Genomic DNA, 25,489 nt, shown 5'->3' with positions numbered 1-25,489 from the left:
TTATTATTTAATGTAGGTTCTTCTGTAACATTACACAAGAGTGCTGTTAGACATTGTGAGTTTTTTTGCCCCTAGTCCTTGAGTTTATGATAGAAGAGAAGGACTTCTGAAAGAGCCGAAAAGTCAGTTTTTGTTTTTGATCAGGATGGTAGGAAACCTGGAGCGTTTCTTTGAGGGTTCTGTTAAAAAGGAGAGCAGTCCGTGGTCTTCCATTTTCACAGTCAGGCGCGCTGGCCATACTGACCTTTTGTACTGACATTACAGATACAAGTACAAGCTCTTTTCTTCTAAGATAAAATAACCCACTCGTATGAAAGTTGGAACACGTTTGCTAACTCAAGAATGGGGCAACTACTGTAGGAAAAGTTATGTAGCCTAATCAATGAAAAGGTGTGACGTTTTCTACGGATATTGTACATTATAGCAACCAATGAAAAGCTAGCATTTACTGGGGGACTGCTTAAAAGCAAATATCTTATTGGTAGCTAAGGTTACAATACGTGTGCCTATGCTTTACTAATGGGAGGTCTGTTTTTAGTGATGTTGTCCCATTATGATCTACAATCCATAAAAACAATGTTAGCATTTTGTTCCATGGAAAATGTTACTTAAATATTGGTTTTTGAGAAAATGTAAATTGCTATATTTAACAAATATCTATTTCTTATGTTACCTTAACATAATAAACATGTGAATGAAAAGCATGAAATAGGAGGGTGATATAGACAAGCTGTTTGTTGACAGTGTCTTGAGATCTACTGATCACCACCTACGTATAGATCCAATTCTACCTTTTGGGCTCCCCTCGGTTACAAGACCCAGCCGAACTGCTACGGGAAGGTTAACGGCAAGTTATATAAATGAATAACCACTTTTGAAATAAATTTGACAGGCCCTTCTTGATATCCTTTAAACCCAGGGCAGTCCTTAGTGGTTGAGGGGCTTGGAGCAAGCTACCCAGTGTAGGGTCCTCGTATGGAAGGAACCACTCTGAGATGCCATCAGTGCATTATTAGATATCTGTAGGTTATCCATAAGTGATGACAAACCTACTGCCCTCCAGCTTTTAGTAACCGGTATCTTCCTGCACCCCCTAACAGCCGCAGCCTACCTGCAGTGCCTGAGACACCTCTTATCTCTAACGCTAGCTCTAAACTGTACCATTCTATTGGATGTAATGCAAGCTTGTATGTGTATTTGTCAACTTTAGATCAACTGCTGAAATTTACCCAGACTGCAGTTTCGCTTTTACTTCCTTCATTTTTTTGGTTGTTGCAAAATCTGCTAATTGCATCAAAATTGGATGAGTCTGGTGAAAGCCATTTTTGATTAATTACTTGATTAGACCACTAATTACAGTGTCATTACAGCAGATGATCGTTGGATCAGTCAGATGTTGTATTCTCTGACTCTACCTGTGGCAATTATTCCATTATCTAATCAACTCCTGGGTGTTTAGTTTATGTGCCCTGTATACTGTTGTGTAATAGCCTTGTGGTGTTTTTATACAGTATGTGTTTAAGTGGCATCTGGGTTTCGAATACAGTTTATGTATTCAAAATATAGAGTGTCCTCAAAACTTTGCATTTGTATGCCAGAATTCTGGGGTCTATATGATATAACCTATGACACAGCATTTGGGCTCTGCATATGTACTGCAGGGATAAAGTAGTCTCTACATTTGATTGTAGGGACTCTGGCTTCAGCATTAGTATTACAGTAACGCTATAGGCTTTGTATGTTTTCTTGTTGGGACCCTTGAGATGACTGCATTTGGATTCTGATTATGCATTTGTATTGATGAGACAATGTAGATATCACGTTGTAGTGCTCACAATAGCTCACTGAGCTTTATAATATGAGAGCTTGACTCAAGGTAATGGTAGTAGGGGCAGCATTAAAATGTGCATAAGGGCCAACAGATCATATAAAATGAACATATTAACTAGTGTGCCATCCATGCTTTCACTTTTGAGAATGTTCAGCAGAGTTTAGGGGAGACTAAAGCAGGGATGACTGCCCTGGGTCCCACATATAATGTAACTTTTGCAAAATCAGTGAGGACATTCCGCAGAAGAACATTGCTGTGGACAAGTCGTACATTCATTTCAATTCAATTTAAGATGTTGAAAAGGATCTTCAGAAAGAGACAAAGGTGTTTGGGCATTCCTAATATCCAGATATATTATATCATTACCTATTGAGTTTCCATATTCCAGTTACATGCCAAAACTTCCATCCTAAATAAGAGACTCTCCTTGAAAACCAGCTTTCCCCTGTCTCTGCATGTGCTTTACTATAGACACCCTAAGGCTAAAAGCCCAGTAGGGTTGCCACCTGGCCGGTATTATACCGGCCTGGCCGGTAAAAATGATGGCTGATCACAATGTTATTAATAGGGAAAAAAGATAAATAAATAGGAAGGCCGGTATTTTTTTCCAGAAAAGGTGGCAACCCTAAAGCCCAGACATCACCGACTCCAGTGTGAGCAACTTCCTTGGTGCATATGAAAAATGCAAATACCCAGGTAAATTTCTTTTACCTTTCCTGTTGGCCAGCCCATTGTAGGGATCCCCTTTTTCATAGGAGTCTGGGGTCCCCAACTTTCCAGTGGTGGTTGGATAGAGGGTTTAAATGTATCAGTTTTATAGCCTCACAGGACATTAAGAAGCCCTGGAGCCCCCAATTTTTAGAGGCATTCCTTTATCAACAATTACCTCACATCCAGCATTAAGACAAATCTGCTCCTACCTCTTTATATTACAGTTTTATAAAATATCCTTATTTTCAAAGGTTTGATAGTGTATATAGATATATTATGGATATAATTAAAAAGAAGTCACTGCCTTATGTTAAAATAGGGACAATGACTTGAATCCTGCTATGGATGACAGTACACCTCATGGTTCTAACAATATCTCACTACCCGAAGCAGTCCATTAAGTACTTTTTAGATGGAATATGCTTCCAACATATTTGCATAAAATGAACCCTAAAGTGAGTCAGGGCTGGTTTTGACACTATAGGGACGAAGGTGCGATGTTGCACATATGGTGGACCTTCCCTCGATTCTGAAGATTTAAATCTAGGGTTTATAAACCAATTAAATCTGCAACATGAATGAATTGAAGCAAATATCCTGTATGCAGGAGGGTCTTGCTCATTGTTAGAGCCAAGGACGATTTTATTTGCTCCTGTTTTTATGTAAAAGGGGCGGTTATTTCTGAAAAGGCCTTTATTTAATGTTAACCAGAGGTTGCTTTCTTTACCTTTTAGATACAGTCAAACTTCAGTTATGATTGTTTTATAACACAGTGTTTCTTTATCTTTGGATTTGGGGTATCATTTTTTATTTATTCTACACCAGCTCTTTATCTTGCAATGGCAGAATGAACATTGTATGAAGCAAATGGTTTAAATAAATGCATTTGTGAACCTAGACTATATACACATAGTAATGTTTCACCTACTTGTCATGTTAAATGTGTAAACCCAATACAAAACCATTGAAGGAAGAGGATCTTCACCTTCTTTAACTGCTGCTGAAATAGAATTCCCAGCGTGATTTGATTCAATAAGGAAGACATCAAGGAAATATATGTCAAGTATATCAGCGTGCAGACAGGGACGCTTTGTGTGCACAAAAAACGCACCACTTTACGCTTTCCGTTCCATCTTCTGCACAAATTAGCATATTCATTTAGAAATGTCAGAATCCCTTTTGATTCACACATGAAAAAGGAACTGGGATTTGTAACCAGTGTGACGCAGTTAATACTTGGAAGTTTTCACTATTTGCCCCTGTGCTGGATCAGAGCCTTTGTGCCTGTCTGAGGGATTTGCCTGTGAGAAGAATATTAAGCAGGTGGGTTCTGCACAACAACCCCCTGAGGTTTCTTCTGGGGAATGAGCATTTGGGCAGGCTGTGTGCTAAAACGGTGAAATCAACTCTTTTGCTGAGCGGGTGCCCTTTAGAGCAGCGGGATACTATAGGCTGAAAGCAGACTATATTCTTTGAATTGCTGAATGTAACAGTACTTCTCTCTTTGTCATGACAAAAGGTTTCAGCTGTAAACTTGGATACATGATTCCTAAATGCCGTTTTTCCCAGACTGCAAAACTAAACTTGCGCCACCTAGTGAAAAAATGACATACACCTGCTAAAATGCCATTATATAGTGACATTTAGTAGTGAGGGAGACTGTCTAACTGCCTGTTATGCTTCTATTTGCCTATATACTGTAGGTTTTGTGCAGCAATGCATTGCTTATCATGCAAATAGAGAGTGAAAGGTAAAGGTGGTGATTGAGAAATACTGGATTCGGTGTTACATTTATTCTCTCTGATGTCATTTTAAAATGTGATGGTAAAACACTTCAAATATCTTTTTCTCTTACTAATATGAATTGTACTTTTTCTCTTGTTGTTCCTTACACCGCAGGCTACCATGGGCTGTACTGTGAAGAGGAATACAACGAATGCCAATCGAATCCCTGCCAGAACCGCGCAACATGCAAAGACCTGGTAAATGGATACCAGTGTGTGTGTCCAGCAGAATACGAAGGTAAACTGAGCAATAGTGATAAGGCAAGCTTTTTTTCACCTTATAGTGTTTTTGGTGTTAACCAATGCACTAAAGCAGTGATCCCCAACCAGTAGCTCGTGAGCAACATGTTGCTCTCCAACCCCTTGGATGTTGCTCTCGGTGTCCTCAAAGCTGGTGATTATTTTTGAATTCCTGGCATGGAGGCAAGTTTTAATTGCATAAAAACTAAGTATTGTGCCAAGCAGAGCCTCCTGAAGGCTGCCAGTCCACATAGGGGCTACCAAATGGCCAATCACAGCCTTTATTTGGCACCCCAAGGGACTCTACATGCTTTTGTTGCTCCCCAGCTCTTTTTACATTTGCATGTGGCTCACGGGTAAAAAAGGTTGGGGACCCCTGCACTAAAGGAAACTTGTAGATTGTTGATCCGTCATGCTAGATTTAGCTGGGCAAGTATTCCTGTATAATTCGGGCTTTGTGGGGGAAAAGCCAGAAAAAAAACATATGATTCAGGAATTTTCACTCAATTTTATTGAGTTTGTCCCCTGTCCAATTAAATTGTGAGTTTTTTTTCAATAAAATAGGTCACATCATGGATTCTAGTTTGGTCGGACGTTTTTATTGAAAAAAATCAGGATTTTGAGCAATTTTTTTTGTGTACTTCGACTAGGGAATAGTCCAAATTCTATTCGAATTTGAAAAAAATCTTAATCATATAAAACTACTTTTCACTAGTAAGGCACTTGGCAGAAGCTTTTTCTGATTCACTTGGGGTATGCTAACATTGTAAATTAGACTTTAGAAGACCCGACACTGACATGGGAAGAACAGTCTTACCCCCATAAGTAATACAAGTTTGCCCAGGAGCAGTAACCCATAGCTTTGTCGGATAAATGCTGCAACTTCATCCGACATTTCCATCACACCAAAATCGCCAGTGGAGTTCCTCCATTAGTTTCATAAAGACCATGGGGCAAATTTACTGAAGGGTGAAGTGGCTAACGCTAGAGAAAATTCACCAGCATCATGTCATATTTACTAACTGGTGCTGGGGTAAATTCGCTAGCGAAGTAGACATACTCTAGCGCTTTGTGAATTTGCACAGCCCTGGCGAAACTACGCCTTGCGAAGTTTGGGGAGTGCGGTGAAGCTGTCTCTAGCGTATTTTCGACGCTTAGTGAATTTACCCCCATGTGTACTGCCAAACAGAGCATCCTATAGTCCACACAGAGGCTACAAAATAACCAATTACAGCACACATTGGGCACCCCCCTAGGAACTTTTTTCACGCCTGTGTTGCTCCTCAACTTTATACTTAAATGTGGCTAAAAAAAGGTTGGGACCCCTGCTAATGATATGTCACTCAAAGTGTCCTACTTGAGTACATTCTGCAGTGATGAGTTGACTCACAGGCAGCACAAAGAAAGGAATACCTGGCCTGTTGGCTGAAGCTCAGCTTTCATCACTGAAGACGGAATCCACGGGGGAAACTGCTGGTTGGAAAGCATTCAAAAAAATGCTCCACGATCCATTGTTGCAAGAGAAAAGTGTCCTGTAGATAAATCCTATCATAAATTTGGTTTAAAATACCCTTCTCAGTTAATGAGGCTGCCATGCAATGAGCTAAGCTGGCTCTTGTGTAGTAAATTGGCTTCTAAAGAAAGGAAGACATTTCTCTGCCGTGAGAGAGGTGACAGATAAATGAGCAGTATCTGCTGCAGTTTGTGTTTGATGTTTATTTGCTCTTGTTACATTATGCAGATGAATGCAGAATTACAACAGGGAGCCAGGCCGGGAGCCAGCAGACATATCTGGGCCATATAATAATAATAACACAATTGCTGGCACAGAAGGAACATGCTTTTGTACCTATTTGTTGTCTGCTAAGATAAAATCATTTTAAAGCTGAACATTTAAATTTACAAAGCATGAAACTCAGGACATAGTTTTCTTCTGGCCTTCAAAAACCTGGTTTTGCCATTCATTTTCTCTTCTTAAAGGGGACCCGTCACCCCAAAAAATGATTTAAAATCCTATTTTATCACATTAGTCAAAGCAAAATGAACTTTAATTACGCTGTATAAATGATTCTTGTTTCCTTCAGTCTGGGAACTCATAATTATAACAAGCAGGCAGGAGTCATTTTGTGGACACTGTTATTAAGACAAGCCTTGTATCATCTCAGAATCTTATTTGTGCACCAGAATGGGGGGACCTGATGTCCATCCCCATGCACTGGATACACAATCACGGCCTTCTGTGCTGCATCACTAAAAGTTTCCCCAAACAACCTTGGTACCACCACCCATTTAATTTTCGGCTGGCTGCTTTCCAGGTAGTGCAAAATGCTGGCCGATACTCATCTGGTGGGCAAGCAGCATGCATCTAGGTGGACCTGTAAGAGAACTGCAGTTATTTGTAATGTATGATGACAGACCTGTGATTGGCTACACCCAAATGAGCTTCTGGGAAAGGAGGAGCAGTATGACACACCAACTTGAACCATAGAGCATGTATGGGGTGCAACAACAAATGTCATTTTTTAAAGGCAACAATTGTTTTATTTAGCTTCAGGGGGATTCTGGGAGTTGTTGTTAAACAACCCCCCCCCCAATGCCACATATAGGGCTCCTTGTTAGTTAGTTAGTTAGTTAGTTAGTTAGTTAGATAGTTAGTTAGTTAGTGAGTTACTGCCCCCCTTGGGTAACTCCAAGCTTGCATTACAGATAATCTACTTACAAACCTGTGTTGTTATTTCTCCATAAGCAGGGACCAGTTGTCATATATGTATATATAATATATATATAATACCCCAGCAGCTTGTTTATTAGCTACTAAACTCTGCTCCTATAGTCTGCAATATATAACCAGCAATTTGAGTTTCTAGTCCAACATTAGAAACTAACATTCCTTCCAGATACCCTATAGAACTGGGGAAAAAAAGCTTTTTAACTGTATTTATATTGGCTCTATAATGCAACCAATAAATCATATTATTAAACAGAACAGGTACCATACACGTCAGTGGTCTGTAATATTTATGGACATTCGCAGCTCTGACTTCCTGTCCTTGGTTTATACATTGTAAAACTAAACAACTGCACACATATTATTGACCATATTAATAGAATCAGTACTTAATGTATATCCTTCCTATATAACTAATATTTATAACAACAGGGACATAAATAGATAGCCATAAAGTAGCATTTCCTATTGAAGAGCAATAAAATAGGGTCCATTTTGTCATTTCTAGTATCTGCAATAAAAAGACCCCCTGCAACTACAACTCCCATGTGCTACTGTGCATGAAAGACAAAATACCAGGAGGTTCTTGCAACAAAAATAGTACAGTTTATTTGTCGAACACAAATGATCTACAGGTTTTGTACTTACTAGCCACAGAGCAGATCATCATGATATGGCTACAACATGTCCCTTAGAGACAGCACAGTCAAACTCCTTGAGGCGATAGCATCACACCAGGATAGATACACCCTCAGGATCTCAGCACCGTGACCTGGATCCCACACGTTGGATCAGGGAACTCACAAGCTTAATTCCCTATTAGGCTGTGTCCCTATACTACGAGAGTTACCTCCTTGCTATTTCTCCTAGAGCCAAGCTGCTCTTGCTACTTAACTGCCTGTCTTACTCTCCTAGAGAGTACTATTATAGGTAGTAACCTATCTCTAGCTGCCTCATTCACGGGATCCCTGCTCTCCGACTTGTCTAGAGGTGCTTGTCCCTCTAGGGCAGAATAGCTTTACTAGGCCTTGGTGTACCCAGGCTCAATGGAAACATCCAGCTGGATCAGGAACCAGAAGCAAAGAGGAAGCTGCACCCCTTCTCACTCACTATACCAAAGTGTAACAGAAATGGGTCACAACACATCTTGGCCAATAATACAACTATGCAAATTACAACTAGATACATGGGCATTTGCCAAGCAACTAGGGAAATAAGGAAATGTAGGGATTTAAAGCCATAGGGGCACATTAACCCAATGGGTCCCTACACTGCCTTGCACTTACTTTCTATGTATTCAGTGGTCTACTACATGCAGCTTGGTGTGCAATGGCTTCCATACTTAGAACCATGAGATGATATTTTAAAGGAAAACTATACCCCCCGAACAATGTAGGTCTCTACAAAAAGATATTGCACAAAACAGCTCATATGTAAAACCCTGCTTCATGTAAATAAACTATTTTCATAATAATATACTTTTTTAGTATGTGCCATTGGGGAATTTATAAATAGAAAACTGCCATTTTAAAAAATGAGGGTCACCCCCTGGGATCGTATGATTCACGGTGCACACAAACAAACCAAACATGTTAGGTCACATGAGCCAATTAAAAGACAGAGTTGTGTCTGTTGCTTCCATACTTCTTCCTGTTAGAGTTGCAGTATTTCTGGTCAGGTGATCTCTGAGGCAGCACACAGACCATCACAAAATGGTGGTTCAAGGCAAGAGATGTAAAGGGGCAATATTTACTTAAATATATATTCCAATTTGATAAGATTCTTTAATATGTAACTTACTTTGATATAAACTATCTGTTGCTTAAATATTCATTTTGGGGGTAAAGTTTTCCTTTAAGTGTATCTTACCTACTTATAAGCTAACGGTTGGGCCTAAACAAATGTTGGCTGCAGAGGGGTTCTTGACACTAACATCTAAAACCCTCTGCTGTAAGACTGACTATCCTATATCCTGTTAGTTCACAATAAGGAGTCACAATGCCCAATCCAAAATTATTTTGGACTAAAGGCCATACACGAGCCGATAAAAGCTGCCAACAGTCGGCAGCTTATTGGTCCATGTGTGGGGCTTTTCGACAGGCTCCCCTGATCGATATCTGGCCAAAAGTCGAGCAGAACTCGATCGGGCAGGTTAAAAAATCCGATCTAATCATGGCCGCATCTGTGCTTTGATTTGGTCCCGCGATCTGACCGCCCGTATCGGATGCATTATGATCCAATCGTGGGGCCCTAGGACCCACCCAATATCACCCACCTCAATGTGGGCACCAAACGAGCCTCCTTAATTCTCCTAACTATTCTGGTAACATCTCAGTCTGTTTCAGTTCTGCTCTCTATCAACTGGATTTGCATTTGCACATTGAGAAACATGAGCTCCTTTTTTTCCAGGGCTTCACTGTGAGCTTTACAAGGACCCGTGTGTCAATGTCAGTTGTCAGAACGGAGGAACGTGTGACAGTGAAGGAACGAATACCACTTGTGTCTGTGTTCCTGGGTTTATAGGTGAATATAACAAAATGAGTTTTTTGTTTGGTAACAATTCATGTTCCTCCATGACTCGAATGGGAATTTTTTTTTTTAAATAAAAGAAGTTAACTAGTATAATGATTAAAGGAGTTGTTCACCTTTACTCTTAGTATGATGTAGAGAGTGATATTCTGAGTCAATTTGCAATTGGTTTTTATTTTTTATTATTTTAAGTTTAATTATTTCGTTTTTAATTCAGCAGTCCAGTTTGCAATTTCAGCAATCTGGTTGCTAGGTTCCGAATGACCCTAGCAACCATGCACTGATTTGAATAAGAGACTGGAATATGATTAGGAGAGGCCTGAATAGAAAGATGAGTAAGAGAAAGTAGCAATAAGGATAGATTTGTAGCTTTACAGAGCATTTGTTTTTAGGGGCAGTGACCCCCCATATGAAAGCTGAAAAGGGTCAGAAGAAGGCAAATAAATAAAAAAAAAACATGTGGGTCATAACTGTTGCTTTTAAATCTGAGCTGAATGCTGAGGATCAATTACAAACTCACTGAACAGAAATGTCCCATGTGGCCCACCTTCAAGTCACTGACTAACTCAGAGTTATAGAGCTGAAAAGTAGAAAGTTGCATTCTGATTAGGAATGCACTGAATCCACTGTTTTGGATTGGGCCGAACCCCCGAATCCTTCACTAAAGATTCCGAACCAAATCCTAATTTGCATATGCAAATTAGGAGTGGGAAGGGGAAAACATTTTTTACTTCCTTCTTTTGTGACAAAAAGTCACACGATTTCCCTCCCTACCCCTAATTTGCATATGCAAATTAGGATTCCGATTTGGTTCGGCCGGGCAGAAGGGCAGAAGGATTCGGAATCCGAATCCTGCTCAAAAAGGCAGAATCCGGGCTGAATCCCGAACTGAATCCTGGATTCGGTGCATCCCTAATTCTGACATCCAGTCACTCCAGCCTTTATACATCACATTTTTGGCTAACTAACTATATTAGAAACAGTTTTTATTTTGCACAGCCTATCTATTTACACAGTTTTTATTTTTACACTGAACAATTCCTTTAAATCCCATAATGGCACTAGACTGGCTCAAATCTTCTTATTTTCAGCACTTGGATTTAAATTCTGTGTCCTTGAGAACCTGTGGATGCTACTTAATCTGCCTGTGCCTTAGTTTATGCGGTTACCCCAACAAGAAATAGGAGTACTGTATGAATAACAATATGCCAGTACCAAATACTTAGCTATTAGATATAGGTATTACCTATTGCTTCCTTTAGTATTGCTTGCTTTGTGTAGCTCTCCATACAGCCTAGTAACTTGTGCCAATGCCCATACCGCACGTATTTTCACATACTCCTTACTGCTGTTATAGGGGTGGTTGAATCTTGTACAATGTAACAATGTTATTTCCGTGCAGGTGAGGAGTGTGAAACTAACGTTAATGAGTGTGACAGCAACCCATGTCACCATGCCAGCACCTGCGTAGACCAGGTCAATGGTTATACCTGTCACTGTCCTCATGGCTGGGTTGGGGCCACCTGCGAAATTCGTAAGTACAACATTCTTTATGCATTGGCTATCAGTTTGCCAAGGGATATATTTAAAAGCAATACTTCACCTTTCCATTAAGTTAAAGAGATACTGACACCAGAAATTAAACTTTTTTTTTTTTACATCTATCATTATTTTGCAATGGAAAGGTACTTATAACTTTGCCATAAAGTATTTGCCCAATGCTTTTACATTACCTGTCTGACTCCCTGTGTTAGTCTATGAGGGGCTGGCATCAGGGCAGCCATCAAGGGGGGAGAGTTGTAGGGGGCCCGAGGGTAAGGGGGGCCTGGCACTTTCTTGATTAGCCGGCCCCCCCTGCTTTCTGAGAGCTGCTGACTTCGGGAAGGCAGGGCTGGAGCACAGGGGGAGGTATCTTCTGTCCATTACTTCCCCTTATTGGTCACTGAGTTTAAGTCCCGGTTGAGCTGCTCAGGGGTTGGATAGCCTAGGTTTGAACTTCTCCTCCAGCTCATCCAATCACCATGCAGCTTAACCAGGACTTGAAATTTTGTGACCAATAAGGGAAGAAAATGCTGTCACTGGAAGAAGATGCAGCCACCTATGCTCCCCTCCTCCCGTCTGTAGTTGGCAGCTCACTGACAGCAGGTGGGCCACACTAATGAAGTAAGTGTATCATGGCAGGGCCCCCCTAAAGGTAACCCTTTGTGGTCCCTGTTGTGTGGTGGGGCCCTGGGCACCAAATTTTTTTAAACTTCTGGGGGGGGCAAGTTTTTTTCATGGAGACGTTTAAGGGAGGCCCTGGCCACCAATTTTCTTATAACGTGGGGGGGGGCCCTGGCCACCATTTTCTTCCCTATGTGGGGTCCTAGCCACCAATATTTTCAATGGAGGGGCCCTGACCACCAATATTATTCTATTAACATATGGGAACCATAGCCAACGATGTTTTTTTTTTTAGTGTGGGGAGGGGGGTGGACCTGTAGGTGGGGCTTGTGGTGGGCCAGGAATTTTTTCCGTATGGGGCCCTGTGATTTCTGATGGCGGCCCTGGCTGCCATATTTGTGCAGCAGGAGTCCGTTAGCATTAGAAACTTTAAATGACAGGCTGAGAGGGACAGTCAGGTTGGCAAAATAGTCAGGTTAAGGAACTTCAACTAACAATTACTTTAACAGACCTTGCAGCAAAAAATCAACATGACCTGTACCTAACTTTTAATATACTTTCATATTTTAAAAAGTAGTTTTTTAGTGTCGGTATCACTTTAAGTTCAGGCATGTTGTAGAATTCCCCATTCTTTGCAACTTTGTAATTAGCCATAAATAAGAAGAAAACTATGTATAGAGCAGATTTATTAAATATTCATAATAGTTTGGAGGTTGTATTAAATCACAACCTCAGCTCTGGTTTCATGAAAAACTGTGAAAATAGGATAACAGTTGTCTGTACGGTCTCCTTTCTGTTGTGCAGATCTGCAGTGGAAAGCTGGACACATGGCAGAGAGTCTCACCAATATGCCTCGTCACTCGCTCTATATAATCATCGGAGCTCTCTGTGTGGCCTTTGTTCTCATGCTGATTATTCTCATCGTGGGGATCTGCAGGATCAGTCGTATTGAGTACCAGGGATCCTCCAGACCAGCATATGAGGAGTTCTACAACTGTAGAAGTATTGACAGTGAATTCAGCAGTGCAATTGCATCAATTAGACACGCAAGGTGAGTCAAAACCTCAAAAATCTGTATTCATTTTGGGGCACATTTAAGCTTGAGTGAAGGATTCGAAGTTCCAAAAGTTTTTTTTTTGGGTACTTCGACCATCGAATAGGCTACTTCGACCTTCGACTACGACTTTGAATCGAACGATTCGAGCTAAAAATCGTTCGACTATTAAACCATTCGATAGTCGCAGTACTGTCTCTTTAAAAAAAACTTCAACTACCTACTTCGACACTTTAAACCTACCGAGCTACAATATTAGCCTATGGGGACCTTCCCCGTAAGTTTTCTAAGCTTTTTCTGATCAAAGGAAAATCCTTTGATCGATTTTTCCTTCGATCGATCAAAGTATTTGCGGTAAAACCTTCGACTTTGATATTCAAAGTCGAAGGATTTTACTTAGAGGGTTGAATATCGAGGGTTAATTAACCCTCGATATTCGACCTTTAGTAAATGTGTCCCTGCGTGTGGATATAGTTTTCCTTTGAAGGGCATGTAAAGGCAAAAAAATAAAATCCCATTTTAACTTTCTTTAATGAAAAAGAAACCTATCTCCAATATACTTTAATTAAAAAATGTTTTTATAAGAAACCCTGACTGTATGCAGTGAAATTCTCTCTTCATTTACTGCTGTGGATAGGAATTGTCAGACGGTCCCTAACTGCTGAGCAGGGAAACAATCATACTTATGAACAGCAGGGGGAGCCCCCGCCTTACTTCCCAGCCATGCAGAACTCAAGCAGCTTTGTTTATGACGATCCCTAAGCAGCCCAGACCACACTGAGCATGTGCACAGTCTTAGTCTTGCAAAGATGTTTAACAAAGTTACAAGATGGAGACCCCCTGTAGCCAACTTTGAAAGCATAAATTATTTGTTTGATTAGGCTTGTGGTGCAGTAAGTTCATGTTTATATTTAGTATACAAAATACAGCATTTCTAGCCTTATTCCATTTTAGACTTTACATGCCCTTTAAGGGAATATAACTTGATACTTATCATATGTAACTGACTTTGTACTTTTTACCTATCCCAGGTTTGGCAAGAAGTCCCGACCTGCCATGTACGATGCAACCCCTGTGGCTTACGAAGATTACAGCCCCGATGATAAGCCTCTCGTTACACTGATCAAGACCAAGGATTTGTAATCTCTCCCTTCATCTTATATTTACATCCAGGAGACCAGGAGGGGGGGGGGGAGAATCTTCATCAGAAGGATAAATTACTAAACTGACTAACTGTTTTTAAGGGGGAAAAAAATCTGAAATGTCTTTCTTTACTGCGGAATTTACCACCTCTAGAAATGCTTCAAGGCACGGTGTCTCAACTGAAAAATAACCTATTCACTGCCAGAGACGGGCTCTGGATCCCCCGACAGTGAAAGGGTTAAACTAGTTGGGAAGAAATAACAGATTTCTTAGCAAAATTCTGATATCTTAACATTGTTACAGTTGGAACCGTACGCAGGCTTTATGTGTAGATGTAGGGGCGTATATAATACATACTTTATCTGTTGATAGGCATAGTAGGAGTCTACAATGTTGTGTTGTGAAGAAAAACAAAATACGAAATCGAGTGGTAAAATCTTTCTAACCACAATTTACTTTTTGTTTAGCTTTTCTCTCTGCATGGGTTGCAAACAGTAACCGTTTTCTAGATGTACCTGCTCATCCTTCTGTTGTGTTGCTACAACCAGCTCTCGTATAAATGATAGGAAGCAAACTAGAAATAGAATGAGATTTTTTTTTAATGTGTGTCTCAAAAGCTGAGCTTTTTTTTTAATATAAATTGTGATTAAGCAAAACGCCTTATTTGAAATAATGCTGATTTCGTCTGGGACATTTCTGCTCATAAGCTTGTGCATTGCATTGTCCAGTATTCTTATTTATATGCACTAGGCATTTGATTCCGTTTTTTCAGCTCTATTCTTGGATCCTCCAGATATTCTAAATAAATGTTATCAAACCACCTTTTGTAGCTGCTGTCATTATCACTCTTGTCAACTGCCAAGCGTCGTGTCCTCATTTAGATTCTATAACGGTTTTTTAAAATTATATTTATCAATTAGAATTTTCGGAATTATAGTTAAGAACAAGAACATTACATAGTTAACTGGGCTGAAAAAAAATGCCCATATTTACACAGATTTATATAGACGTCGCTGTACCTTTTTCACCCATGAGCCACAATCAAAAAATAGAGGCAAAAAATGGAGAGCAACATAGGCATGCAAAAACTTCCTGGGGTGCCAAATAAGGGCTGTTATTGGCTATTTGGTAGTCCTGGGGTTGCCACCTTTTCTGGAAAAAATACCGGGCTTCCTATATATTTATCTTTTTTTCCCTATTAATAACATTGGGATTAACCATCATTTTTACCGGCCAGGTAGCCCCTATGTGGACTGGCAGCCTACAGGAGACTCTGTTTGGCAGAACATCTGGTTTTTATGCACCAAAACTTGCCTCCAAGCCTGAAATTCAAAAATAAGCACCTGCTTTGAGGCCACTGGGAGCAACATCCAAGGGGTTGGTGAACAACAAGTTGCTCGCGTGCTACTGGTTGGGGATCACTGCTCTAAAAGGATAATGCAACTCCCTAAAACAGTGATCCCCAGCCCCAGTGGCCTCCAAGCTGGAGCTTATTTTTGAATTCCAGGCTTGGAGGCAAGTTTTGGTGCATATAAACCAGGTGAACTGCCAAACAGTCTCCTGTAGGCTGCAGTCTACATAGGGGCTACCAAATAGCCAATCACAGCCTTTATTTGGCACCCCAGAGACTTTTTCGTGCTTGTGTTGCTCCCCAAATATTTTTACATCTGAATGTTGCTCACGGGTAAAAAAAGGTTGGGGATTCCTGCCCTAAAAGATATTGTCAAAAGATTAGCCTACTAGGGATGCACTGAATCCACTATTTTGGATTTGGCTGAACCCCAGAATCCTTTGCGATTCGGCCGGATACCGATCCGAATCATAATTTGCACATGCAAATTAGGGGTGGGAAAGGGAAAACATGTTTTACTTCAAAAAAATCATGTGATCTCCATCCCAGTCCCTAATTTGCATATGCAAATTAGGATTCAGATTCGGTTCGGCCGAGCAGAAGGATTCGGCTGAATCCGAATCCTGCTGAAAAAGGCCGAATCCCGAACCGAATCCTGGATTCGGTGCATCCCTAAAGCCTACTTGTACTGAATTCTGATTTCCTTACAAATCATATCAGTGATGTAGGCTTTCCCTGTACCAGCTCAATACACTTGAATATTCTGTTGCATTGGATGCAGCCCACACCGATTATTGTAGTATTTGTATAAAAGTAAATGTCTAAATCTAAAAAAACAGCGTTTCAGGAGGAGCAAATGAGCACTACAAGTGTGAGGATTGTAGTTAATAAGTCATTTACAGGAAAAATACTCTATGTAGAGCCTGGTAAGAATGAGGGTGAACTTGCCAAATGTGATGGGGAGGTCCAGGTGCTCAAGCCCCAGACCTTCATATCGGTGAGACAGACATCATGCAAATATTTGGGATAAGTTGGCACAAACCATACTCCATTGATAGATGCAGTTAAAAAGTATTTATTTAGGCACTTAGTCATAGGCTTTTAGATGTTTTTTTGCCTAAATAAATACTTTTTTTAATACTGTTTTTAGATTGTTCCCCAGAAATAAAGACTTTTTTTTTAAATTACTTTCCATTATTTATTTTGTACTGTTTTTCCAAAATCTAAGTTTAAAGTTGAATGTTGCTGTCTCTAGTGTTTCAGTCTGGCAGCTCAGTAATTCAGGCGCAGACTCTGAACTGTTTAGGGGCAGATTTGTCAAGGGTTCGAAGTGAATTAGAGGGAATTTTCAAAGTAAAAAAATTCAAAGTAATTTTTTGGATACTTCGACCATCGAATAGGATACTACGACTTCGACTTTGAATTCGATTCGAAGTAAAATCGTTCAAATATTCGACTACTCAATAATCAAAGTACTGTCTCTTTAAAAAAACTTAAATGTCAATACTTCGCCAAATTAAACCTGCCGAAGTGCTATGTTAGCCTATGGGGACCTTCTAGAGCATTTTTCTAAGTTTTTGGAAGTCAAAGTAAAATCATTCGATCGATCGCTGAAATCGTTCGATTCGAAGGATTTAATCGTTCGATCGCAGGATACCCAAAACGTTGTCTTCGATGTTCGAAGTTGAAGTATATCAATTTGATGGTCGAATTTCGAAGTATTTTTAACTTCGAAATTCGACCCTTGATAAATATGTCCCTTAGTTGATACATTTCACAGCAGCATCTCTGGAGTATTAGCAACTATTGTGTCAATTCAATGAAACCCAGAGATTCTGCTCAGCAGGGACAAAGATAAGAAATGTCTAAATGTATCCATTTAGAACAGTTTACAGGGTCGACGACCCCCCCTCCCAGAGCTGCTTCAGAAGGTGAAAAATACACTTGACACTTCAATATTAGAAAAACGGTGACGTAGAAAATACGTAGAAAATAGAAAGTCATTGGAAAAAGTCATTATTTCTGGTGATCTATCTGAAAACAACTAGTTGTTTGAAGGTGAACCACCTCTTTAATGGAGTGTGGTCCAGTTTGTGCCAGCCTATTCCAAACATTTGCATGAGGATTGCAGTTTCCAGGGGTTGCCTTGTCCTTTAAGATTATAATAGCCTTGGAAATAATGTTTGTACAAGAACTCTTAAAGGCATTAACAGAATCAGATCATAACATCACCCGCAGTGCATTCCACAATCTCACTGTCCACCTACACTGCTTCAAATGCAAGTTCTCTTCCTCTAGTCGACAGGGGTGGCCTCTTGTTGTTTAATCTTTTCCAAGGTATAAAAGATTCACTGCTATCTGTCTGTAATGTCCTCTGTTTGTAAAGAGTACTCATATCCCCTGAAAAGCACTAGTGATGGGCGAATCTGTGCGGAAAATTCACGAAACGCATCGAAGTCATTGGGCGTCAAAATAATTTTGACGTGTGTCAATTTTGATGCCAGCGACAATTTTTATAAGTGTGAAAATTTGGTCCAAATTCATTAAAGTCAATGGGTGTCCGAATAATTTTGGCGCACAACAATTGTTCTGCGCGTGCCAATTTTGACGTGTGACAGCATTTTTTTGACGCAGCGGATTTTTCGCCATTGAATAGCCGTTGCAGTTTTGTGAATTACTTCGCTTGTGGAAAAATTCGGAAATTCGCCGCAAATTAGTGTCTTGCGAATTTATTTGCCCATCACTAAAAAGCACCTTTTCTCCAAAGAAAACTACCCCAACTGTCACAGCCTTTCCTCATATTTAATTCTTCTACCAGTTTAGTTGCATGTTTGCTGCCCATTTCTCCTATTTAGTCAAATTACTCTGCAAAGTGGCAGCATCTGAACAGATAGTTTTGTTTAAGGATCATCAGCAAATATTCAAACAGCACTTACAATAAGTGTCAGACTGGGATGCCAGGGGCCCACCGGAAAACCTTAGGCACCAGACACACATTCAGTTTATCGGCGCGTTTTTCGGTATGGTCTGCGCCATGGTTTTTAAAAAAGCCAACTGCTGGGACCTTAGTTGGCCCACTTTCCAAACTGTTATCCCTCCTCTCCTCACTCAACCTCTTTATTCTCCTAGTCTTTTATATCTGCTTACTCTGTTCTTCCATCTATTAAGCGTTTTTTCCCATAAAGAAATAGAAAAAAGGAAATATGCTAAATATGGATGGGCGAATTTTTTCGCCTTGTTTCACCGAAAAAATGACGCCCATAGACTTGCATGACGTTGTGCATCAAAATAAAAAAATGCGCGTCAAAAAAATTTCGCCGCACAACAACATTTTTTTTGTCTCCTATAGACTTTAATGGGCGTCATCGACATTTTGCCGGCGGCGAAATTTTGGCGAAACAGGTCACATTCGCCCATCCCTTTGCTAAATGGTAAGAAGCAAGAGACCCACTGACACCTGGAGTTTTCCTGGAATACCAATGGGCCAGTCGGACACTGCTTACAATGCTCACCTCAAGGTCATTAATAAGTGCAAAAGTAAAGGGTCAATGACAGAGCCCTGTGGTACTCCACTAACAACACTAGTCCAATCTTCAATTAAAGGAACAGTAACATTAAAAAATTAAAGTGTATCAAAGTAATTAAAATATAATGCACTGCTGCGCATGTAAAAAATCTGTGTTTGCTTCAGAAAGACTACTATATTTTATATAAACAAGCTGCTGTATATCCACTCAGGCACAGGTTACTGTACATAGCAGATAACAGATAAAACACCATTGTATTCTAAAGGGCTTATCTGTTATTTGCTATGTAACATGTGCCTTTTCTCCTTTTTCCAGCTTGAGTGGCTGTCCCCGTGGATACACACAGAATTTTACCAGTGCAGGGCATCAGTAAATTATATTTTAATTACTTTGATACACTTTAATTTTTTGTTGTTACTAATCCTTTAACCACCACACTTTGTAATCTATCCGTAACCCATTTGTCTATCCAAGCAATGTACAGATATTATGTTCCAGGCCAATATTTCTTAATTTAATCAGTAACTTTCTGTTTTATACTGTATAAAATGCTTAAACAAAATCTAAGTAGATCAAATCCACTGCCATTTCTGAGTCTAGGTTTCTGTTCACTTCCTCAATAAAGGCAATTATATTAATTACCATGCTAACACAAATTTAAAGTATTGTGGGTTTTAACAGCATCCAACAGGAATGGTCAGGGTCCACCGGGGCTGCCAATTCAGGGGCCCCCCAAACCCCATTCCGCCTCCTCCACTGCAAATGCTGATGGTAATTTTGATTGTGGAGAAATAATGATATGGAGCTGCTTTTCATGGTTTAGGTTAGGGCCTCTGGTTCCTTTTAAAACAAACCTTAGGGCTGCTTTACAGTGAATGGGTTTCCAGAGATGAGAGTGAAGGAATCCGACTGGCCTGCACAGAGCCCTCATCTTAACAAGTAAAAACCAGAGGGAAAATTTGGAACACTGAATGCAATAGTTTAATATAAACATCAGTAATGCTGTTGCCACTGAATGGAAGCAAATGCTACCAATGACGTTGTAACATATAAATACAGGATACGGTCAGATTATTAGAGGCTTTAATAGCGGCGGATGCTTGCCATAGCAGATTAATACCAAAGCAGATGATTACACAGTTGTTAATATGTCACAGTTGTTAATATGTCAAAGGAGTCAGTGACCACAGGATTGGTGTGTTTTACACAAAGGTCGGTTGCTTTTCAGATTGTTCACAAGAAATAAAGACTTTTTTCATTTGCTTTCCATGTTTTATTTTGCACTGTTTTTCCAGAATCGAAGTTTAAAGTTTGAAGCTCCTCTGGTGTTTCAGTCTGGCAGCTCAGTGATCCAGGAGCAGATTCTGAACTGTTACAATTTGCTGCATTAGTTGATACATTTCTCAGCAGTATCTGTGGAATATTAGCAAGTATTGTATCAATTTTAACAACTGCCTTTAACACTGCTCAGCAGGGACAAAGATAAGAAATGTATCAAGTAATGCAGTGATTCCCAACCAGCAGCTCACAAGCAATGTGGTGCTCACCAACCCATTGGATGTTGCTCCCAGTGGACACACGCAGGGCCGCCATTAGAAATCACGGGGCCTCGTACAAAGTTTTTGTGGCCCAGTGGGCCCCGCCCACACTGGCACCCAAGCCCCTCCCCATATCCCGCCCACTCGACATCACAGTTTAAAGACCACAGCGCTAAAAAAGTAACCCCCCCACACAAGTTATAAAAAGCTATTGATGGTCAGCGCCCCCTTATAAGTTAAAAAAAAAAATTGGCGCCACGGCCCCCCATAAAAGTTTTTAAAAAATCATTGTTGCCAGGGCCCCCCTTACAAGTTAAAAAAAATTTGGGCCCCAAAGAATATTTTTTAAAAAAACCATTGGTGGCAGGAGCCCCCTTACAAGTAAAAAAAAAATGGTGCCCCAAAAATTTTTTTTTAAAAAAAAAAATTGGTGGCAGGGCCCCCCTTACAATTTACTAAAAAAAAGTTGGGGCCCCAAAATTACAAGTTAAAAAAAAAAAAAAAGATAGGTGGCAGGGGCCTATAGAATATTAAAATAATACATTGGTGGCCAGGGAATTAAAAAAAAAAAACACAAACTGGTGTTCAGTAGTAGGGGGCCCGGCTCTTTCAAAACTGCAGCACTGCCGGGCCCCCCTTCATGCCCGGGACACTTGTCCCCCCCCTGATGGCGGCCCTGGACACACGGTCAGATTCGGGGAGATTAGACACCCAACAAATCTCCTCTTCTTCGGGTGACTAATCTCCACGAACAGCCATCCCGCAGGTCTTAAAAAAACGAATTGCAAATTGTTTCAGAATATCACTCTATGGGGTAGATTCACTAATGGGCAATTTTCAACAGCGTCAGCTTCGCACACCACTTTGGCAGGCGCAAATGCGCTGTGAATACGCTAGTTCACTAAAATGCAAGTTTTGTCCTGGGTGTCGAACGCTGGCGACTTTTTGCTAACGTTATGTCAGCTGTGCGAGCATTTCATAGCGAAGATGCGCTAGCGTTCATTTGTGCCTTGCAAAATTCGCTCGTGTTCTTGCGCTTAGGTCAATTTGCATGCGGCGGTTCATTTAAAGTATGGAGGTCTTTATTATAAATGTTGGTGCAAATGCTTGAAGTTACCACTTTTTATTACACATGTCCAGGGAACCTTGATAAAAACAATAGAGTTAATAGAATGCCCTACACATGAGCCCACTGTAAAATTAATGTTCCATATGTTATAAAATGTCTGGAGAAAACTGGTTACCCAAAAAAAAAGTTTTTCAGCCAAAAAAAGTTTAAGGCAGGACTTTTGCAGGCAATTCCGCTTCAAAAAAAGGAAAATTCACCAGTGTTATTGGAACTTTAATGCATTTTTGGCTCACAGGATATAATGTAAGTGACAGAAGATTATGGAAGATCTCCTTTCTTTATAGCACTTTGCCTAGTCTGAGGTGGTGAAGTCAACTCTGGTGAAAGAGGTAACGTTCAGTAAAATCCGCACTTGCGGAGTAACGATCGCTTGCTAGAGGGAAAAGTCGCCTGGCGATAGAGTGCGAATGACCGATAGCAACGGTCCCTTTCACTAGCGAATTGGCACCTGCACCTGTTACTGAATTGGTGATGTCCCTGTGGGTGGCAACGCTGGCGAAAAGTCACTATCGTTAGCCACTTCGCCCTTTAGTGAATCTGCCCCTATATGTTGTACTAAACGTTAATTTAAAGGTGAACAACCCTTTAATGTTTTACAAACAGGGGTCTTACAATCATATAACAAACAAGGGTTACAGCAAAAAAACTAGGATCAGAGGACCCTGCTCACATGAGCTTACAATCTAACACTAGTACCATACACATCTAACAACATCTCATATTATTTTTATTGGCCACACTGGTAAAATGTGACCCAGGCAGCAATTGTCCATACACCACCAAATAAAAAGTTTTGAAATGACAGGAGCACATCGATCACTTCCCAACTCAGTAGACTCTGAAAGATTGATGAATAAATTCGTTCCTAAGTTGCTGAAATGTAAAGGTTCATAGACTATTTATTGAGGGATACCAGACACCAAAGAAGTAGAGCACAAGGTTTCTGGTATGTGGTTTCTACCCTACACTTTATCAAGTACAACTAATTATATTACTACATATATATATATGAGACAAATAACATAACTAAAAAATTCCCAGTCTTGTAGTCAATTATAATAATATATGGTGTTGTTTCAAATTGGGCTAAAAATGTATATTTTCTTTAAAAAGAGTCCCTTTATTAGATCTGCTACAGTCACTCACTGTCCGTGTTCATACTGTACCTCCCAACATTTTGGAAATAGAAAGAGGGACAAAAAGATTTGGCACGTAGAACGCGGCAACATTTTTTTGACCATGCCCATTTTTGTGGCCACACCCCCTAATGACCATGTTCATTTTACAAAATGTGTGAAGTTATGAAAGTTTGAACACATTTCTGTGATTTTTATGTGTTATTACAATTTTGCTAATGAAGATAAATTGCCGTTTCTCTGCTTGCGCTCCTCTTCAGAAACGGAGACAGGGCGACGATCAATTGTGCGGCGCTCGATTTCTCCTCCCTGCCTTCTATAGGCGATAGCCTGGGAAGAGAACTCGAGCACCGCACGATGGATCGTTGCCCTGTCGCCGTTTCTGAAGAGGAGCGAAGGCAGAGAATAGGTAAGTAATTTCTTAATAAAAACTTTGCAAATTTAAAGTTATAACTGCCAGTGGCATAACTAACGGGGAGCAGGGGGCGCGATTGGGCCAGGGCCTGCACCCCCTCAGGGCCCCCCAGGAGCTTGCACGTCACTGGATTCCGGGCAAAAATGGCATGTGGGGGTGGGGGCCCAGCTGCACGTCCCGCGCTAGGGCCCGTCCCCACTAGTTCCGTTTCTGAAAACTACCTTGGTGTTTTTTTTTAAGTAGAAACATTTTTTTTTTTAATGTTACTGGTCCCTTAAATGGTTACAAAAGTATATAAGTGTCTATTCTGGGCTCTCTGCCAAAAGCCCATTAAGTTAGAAATGTTGTATCTTTTTCTGGCTGTTCAGCACAAGAGAGCAAAGAGAAAGTCGGGACATTGAACTGCAGGCTGTCAAAATGTGGACTGTCCCATGAAAAAAGGGACAGTTGGGAGGCAGAGTGTATCCTAATGGTCCCTGGCAGAAGCACAGTAGAAGGGCGATAACCAATCACAAGCTTGCAGTCACACAGGCAGAGAGGCCTCAGTTCCCTGTCAGGTCAGACTAGCTGGCAGTTGCTGAATGCCCTCGGCTCTCCTGCACAGCCTGGGAATGGAGGCAGCAAGAAGTGGAACATGGGTGGGATTAGTAGGGTTTTTGTTGAAGATTTAAATACATCACCCGGAAACACTACTTTTTTGATCACTTTCTTTCTATATTTAAAAGAGAACACTGCACTGGCACAGTTTTGTTTTTCACACAATATGTGTCTCCTTTAATAACCGAGCAAAGGGAGTAGTACGCGAGGGAAGAGCCCACACAGGGCCGCCATCAGGGGGGGACAGGGGGGACAAGCGTACCGGGCCCGGGCATGAAGGGGGGCCCGGCAGCGCTGCATTTTGAAGATCCGGGCCCCCCTTACGAGCGCCCGAGCCGTACGTCTTGCCTCTTGCGTGCCGAATGCGGAAGTGCCGAAAAGCCGAAGCCGATGCGCCGAAAAGACCCGAAGTCACGGAAAAAGCCGAAGTCCCGAAGTCACGAAGCGCCGAAAAGACCCGAAGTCACATTTTTTTTTGTTGGGGCCCCAAGTTTTTTTTAACTTATAAGGGGGCCCCTGCTACCAATGTTTTAAAAAAAAAAAAAAAAAAAAATTTAATTTTTTTTTTTTGGGGCCCCAATTTTTAAAAGGGGGCCCTGACCATCAATAGCTTTTTACAACTTGTGTGGGGGGGTTACTTTTTTAGCGCTGATGTCTGTGTGGTCTTTTAACTGCGATGTGGAATGGGCGGGATATGGGGTGGAGCTTGGTCGTCAGTGTGGGCGGGGCCCCAAAAAACCCATAATATTAAAACAAATACTAAAGTTTATTATTGCTTTTCTAGCTGCCAGAAATGGTGTGTATTAGGAAATGTAGGGCCTTGCAGAGAGAAGACGACTGAGGGCCACACAATGGATCACTGCCCTTGGACTAACTCTCGACCTACTGTACTAGCAGGTAATGTACCAGTCCAGTCTCCACTGGCGACCAATCAGACGGCTGCTTTGATACAGGTGAGCTGTAGAATCCTTCTGTTAATTGGCTGGTAAAGAGGAGTAGGCCTGTAGCAATATGTATACCTTTTATTTCAATTCACCAATATCCAACAGGGCAATGGAATAAGAAGGGTCATTATTTCGCGTTGGTATGATACACATGATGGCCGGGGATAAAGGATTCTCCATAGTGTTGTTGAATACTATCTATTACATTCTTTTCTCCATTCCGCTTCCAGCCCTGCCTGTAACACCAGACTTCCAGCAATACCACAACTGCAGTAGCACCTCCATCATTACTTGCGCGCACTCAAAGGTGGAGTCATCATTGGCTCCTCCCACCGAGTAGCGGGCACTTTTTTTCCCCACAGAAATGCCGATTGGGTAAGTGGGATGGTAGGGCGTGCCTCTTGAGAAAGCTCCTCCCATTTCTCTGTAGGGGAATACGGCCGCCAGTCTGATAGACCACGCCCCTGGTGTCTGGGACCTGAGAGGAGTCTGGGATTAGGAGGATAACGGGGCGGTGAGGCTCCAGGTCTATTTCCAGCGCGGCTTCTTTTGGCCCTTCTGTACGCAGAGCCGGCTCGTCTGTGAGGAGACCTGAGGGAGATGTGGCAGCCGGCGAGTGAAAGGCTGCAGGTAAGTAGCGCTCTGACAATGTGGAATCAGAGAATGACG

At 41.0% G+C, this 25,489-nt stretch overlaps 2 protein-coding genes across 3 annotated transcripts in view; both read left to right on the top strand.

Moving 5' to 3' along the window:
• dner.S (delta/notch like EGF repeat containing S homeolog) overlaps positions 1-15,003 on the top strand; it is a 117,970-nt gene extending 102,967 nt beyond the window's left edge. The window contains exons 9-13 of the mRNA XM_018265875.2: positions 4,442-4,564; positions 9,704-9,817; positions 11,226-11,357; positions 12,791-13,037; positions 14,072-15,003. Coding sequence (XP_018121364.1) covers positions 4,442-4,564; positions 9,704-9,817; positions 11,226-11,357; positions 12,791-13,037; positions 14,072-14,183 — 728 coding nt within the window. The 3' untranslated portion in view covers positions 14,184-15,003. The remainder of the gene's footprint in view (positions 1-4,441; positions 4,565-9,703; positions 9,818-11,225; positions 11,358-12,790; positions 13,038-14,071) is intronic.
• Positions 15,004-25,210: 10,207 nt separating this feature from the next.
• The window catches only part of pid1.S (phosphotyrosine interaction domain containing 1 S homeolog), a 59,287-nt gene continuing 59,008 nt past the window's right edge, over positions 25,211-25,489 (top strand). The window contains exon 1 of one of the 2 annotated variants that reach the window (XM_018265874.2): positions 25,211-25,450. In XM_018265874.2, coding sequence (XP_018121363.1) covers positions 25,421-25,450 — 30 coding nt within the window. In that variant the 5' untranslated portion in view covers positions 25,211-25,420. The remainder of the gene's footprint in view (positions 25,451-25,489) is intronic. The other variant, XM_018265873.2, reaches the window with a different exon arrangement.

Source organism: Xenopus laevis, chromosome 5S (assembly GCF_017654675.1).
Source record: "Xenopus laevis strain J_2021 chromosome 5S, Xenopus_laevis_v10.1, whole genome shotgun sequence".
NCBI classification, from domain to species: Eukaryota; Metazoa; Chordata; class Amphibia; order Anura; family Pipidae; genus Xenopus; species Xenopus laevis.
Note: the sequence above shows the minus strand (reverse complement) of the source record. Positions and strands in the feature narration are given on the sequence as shown.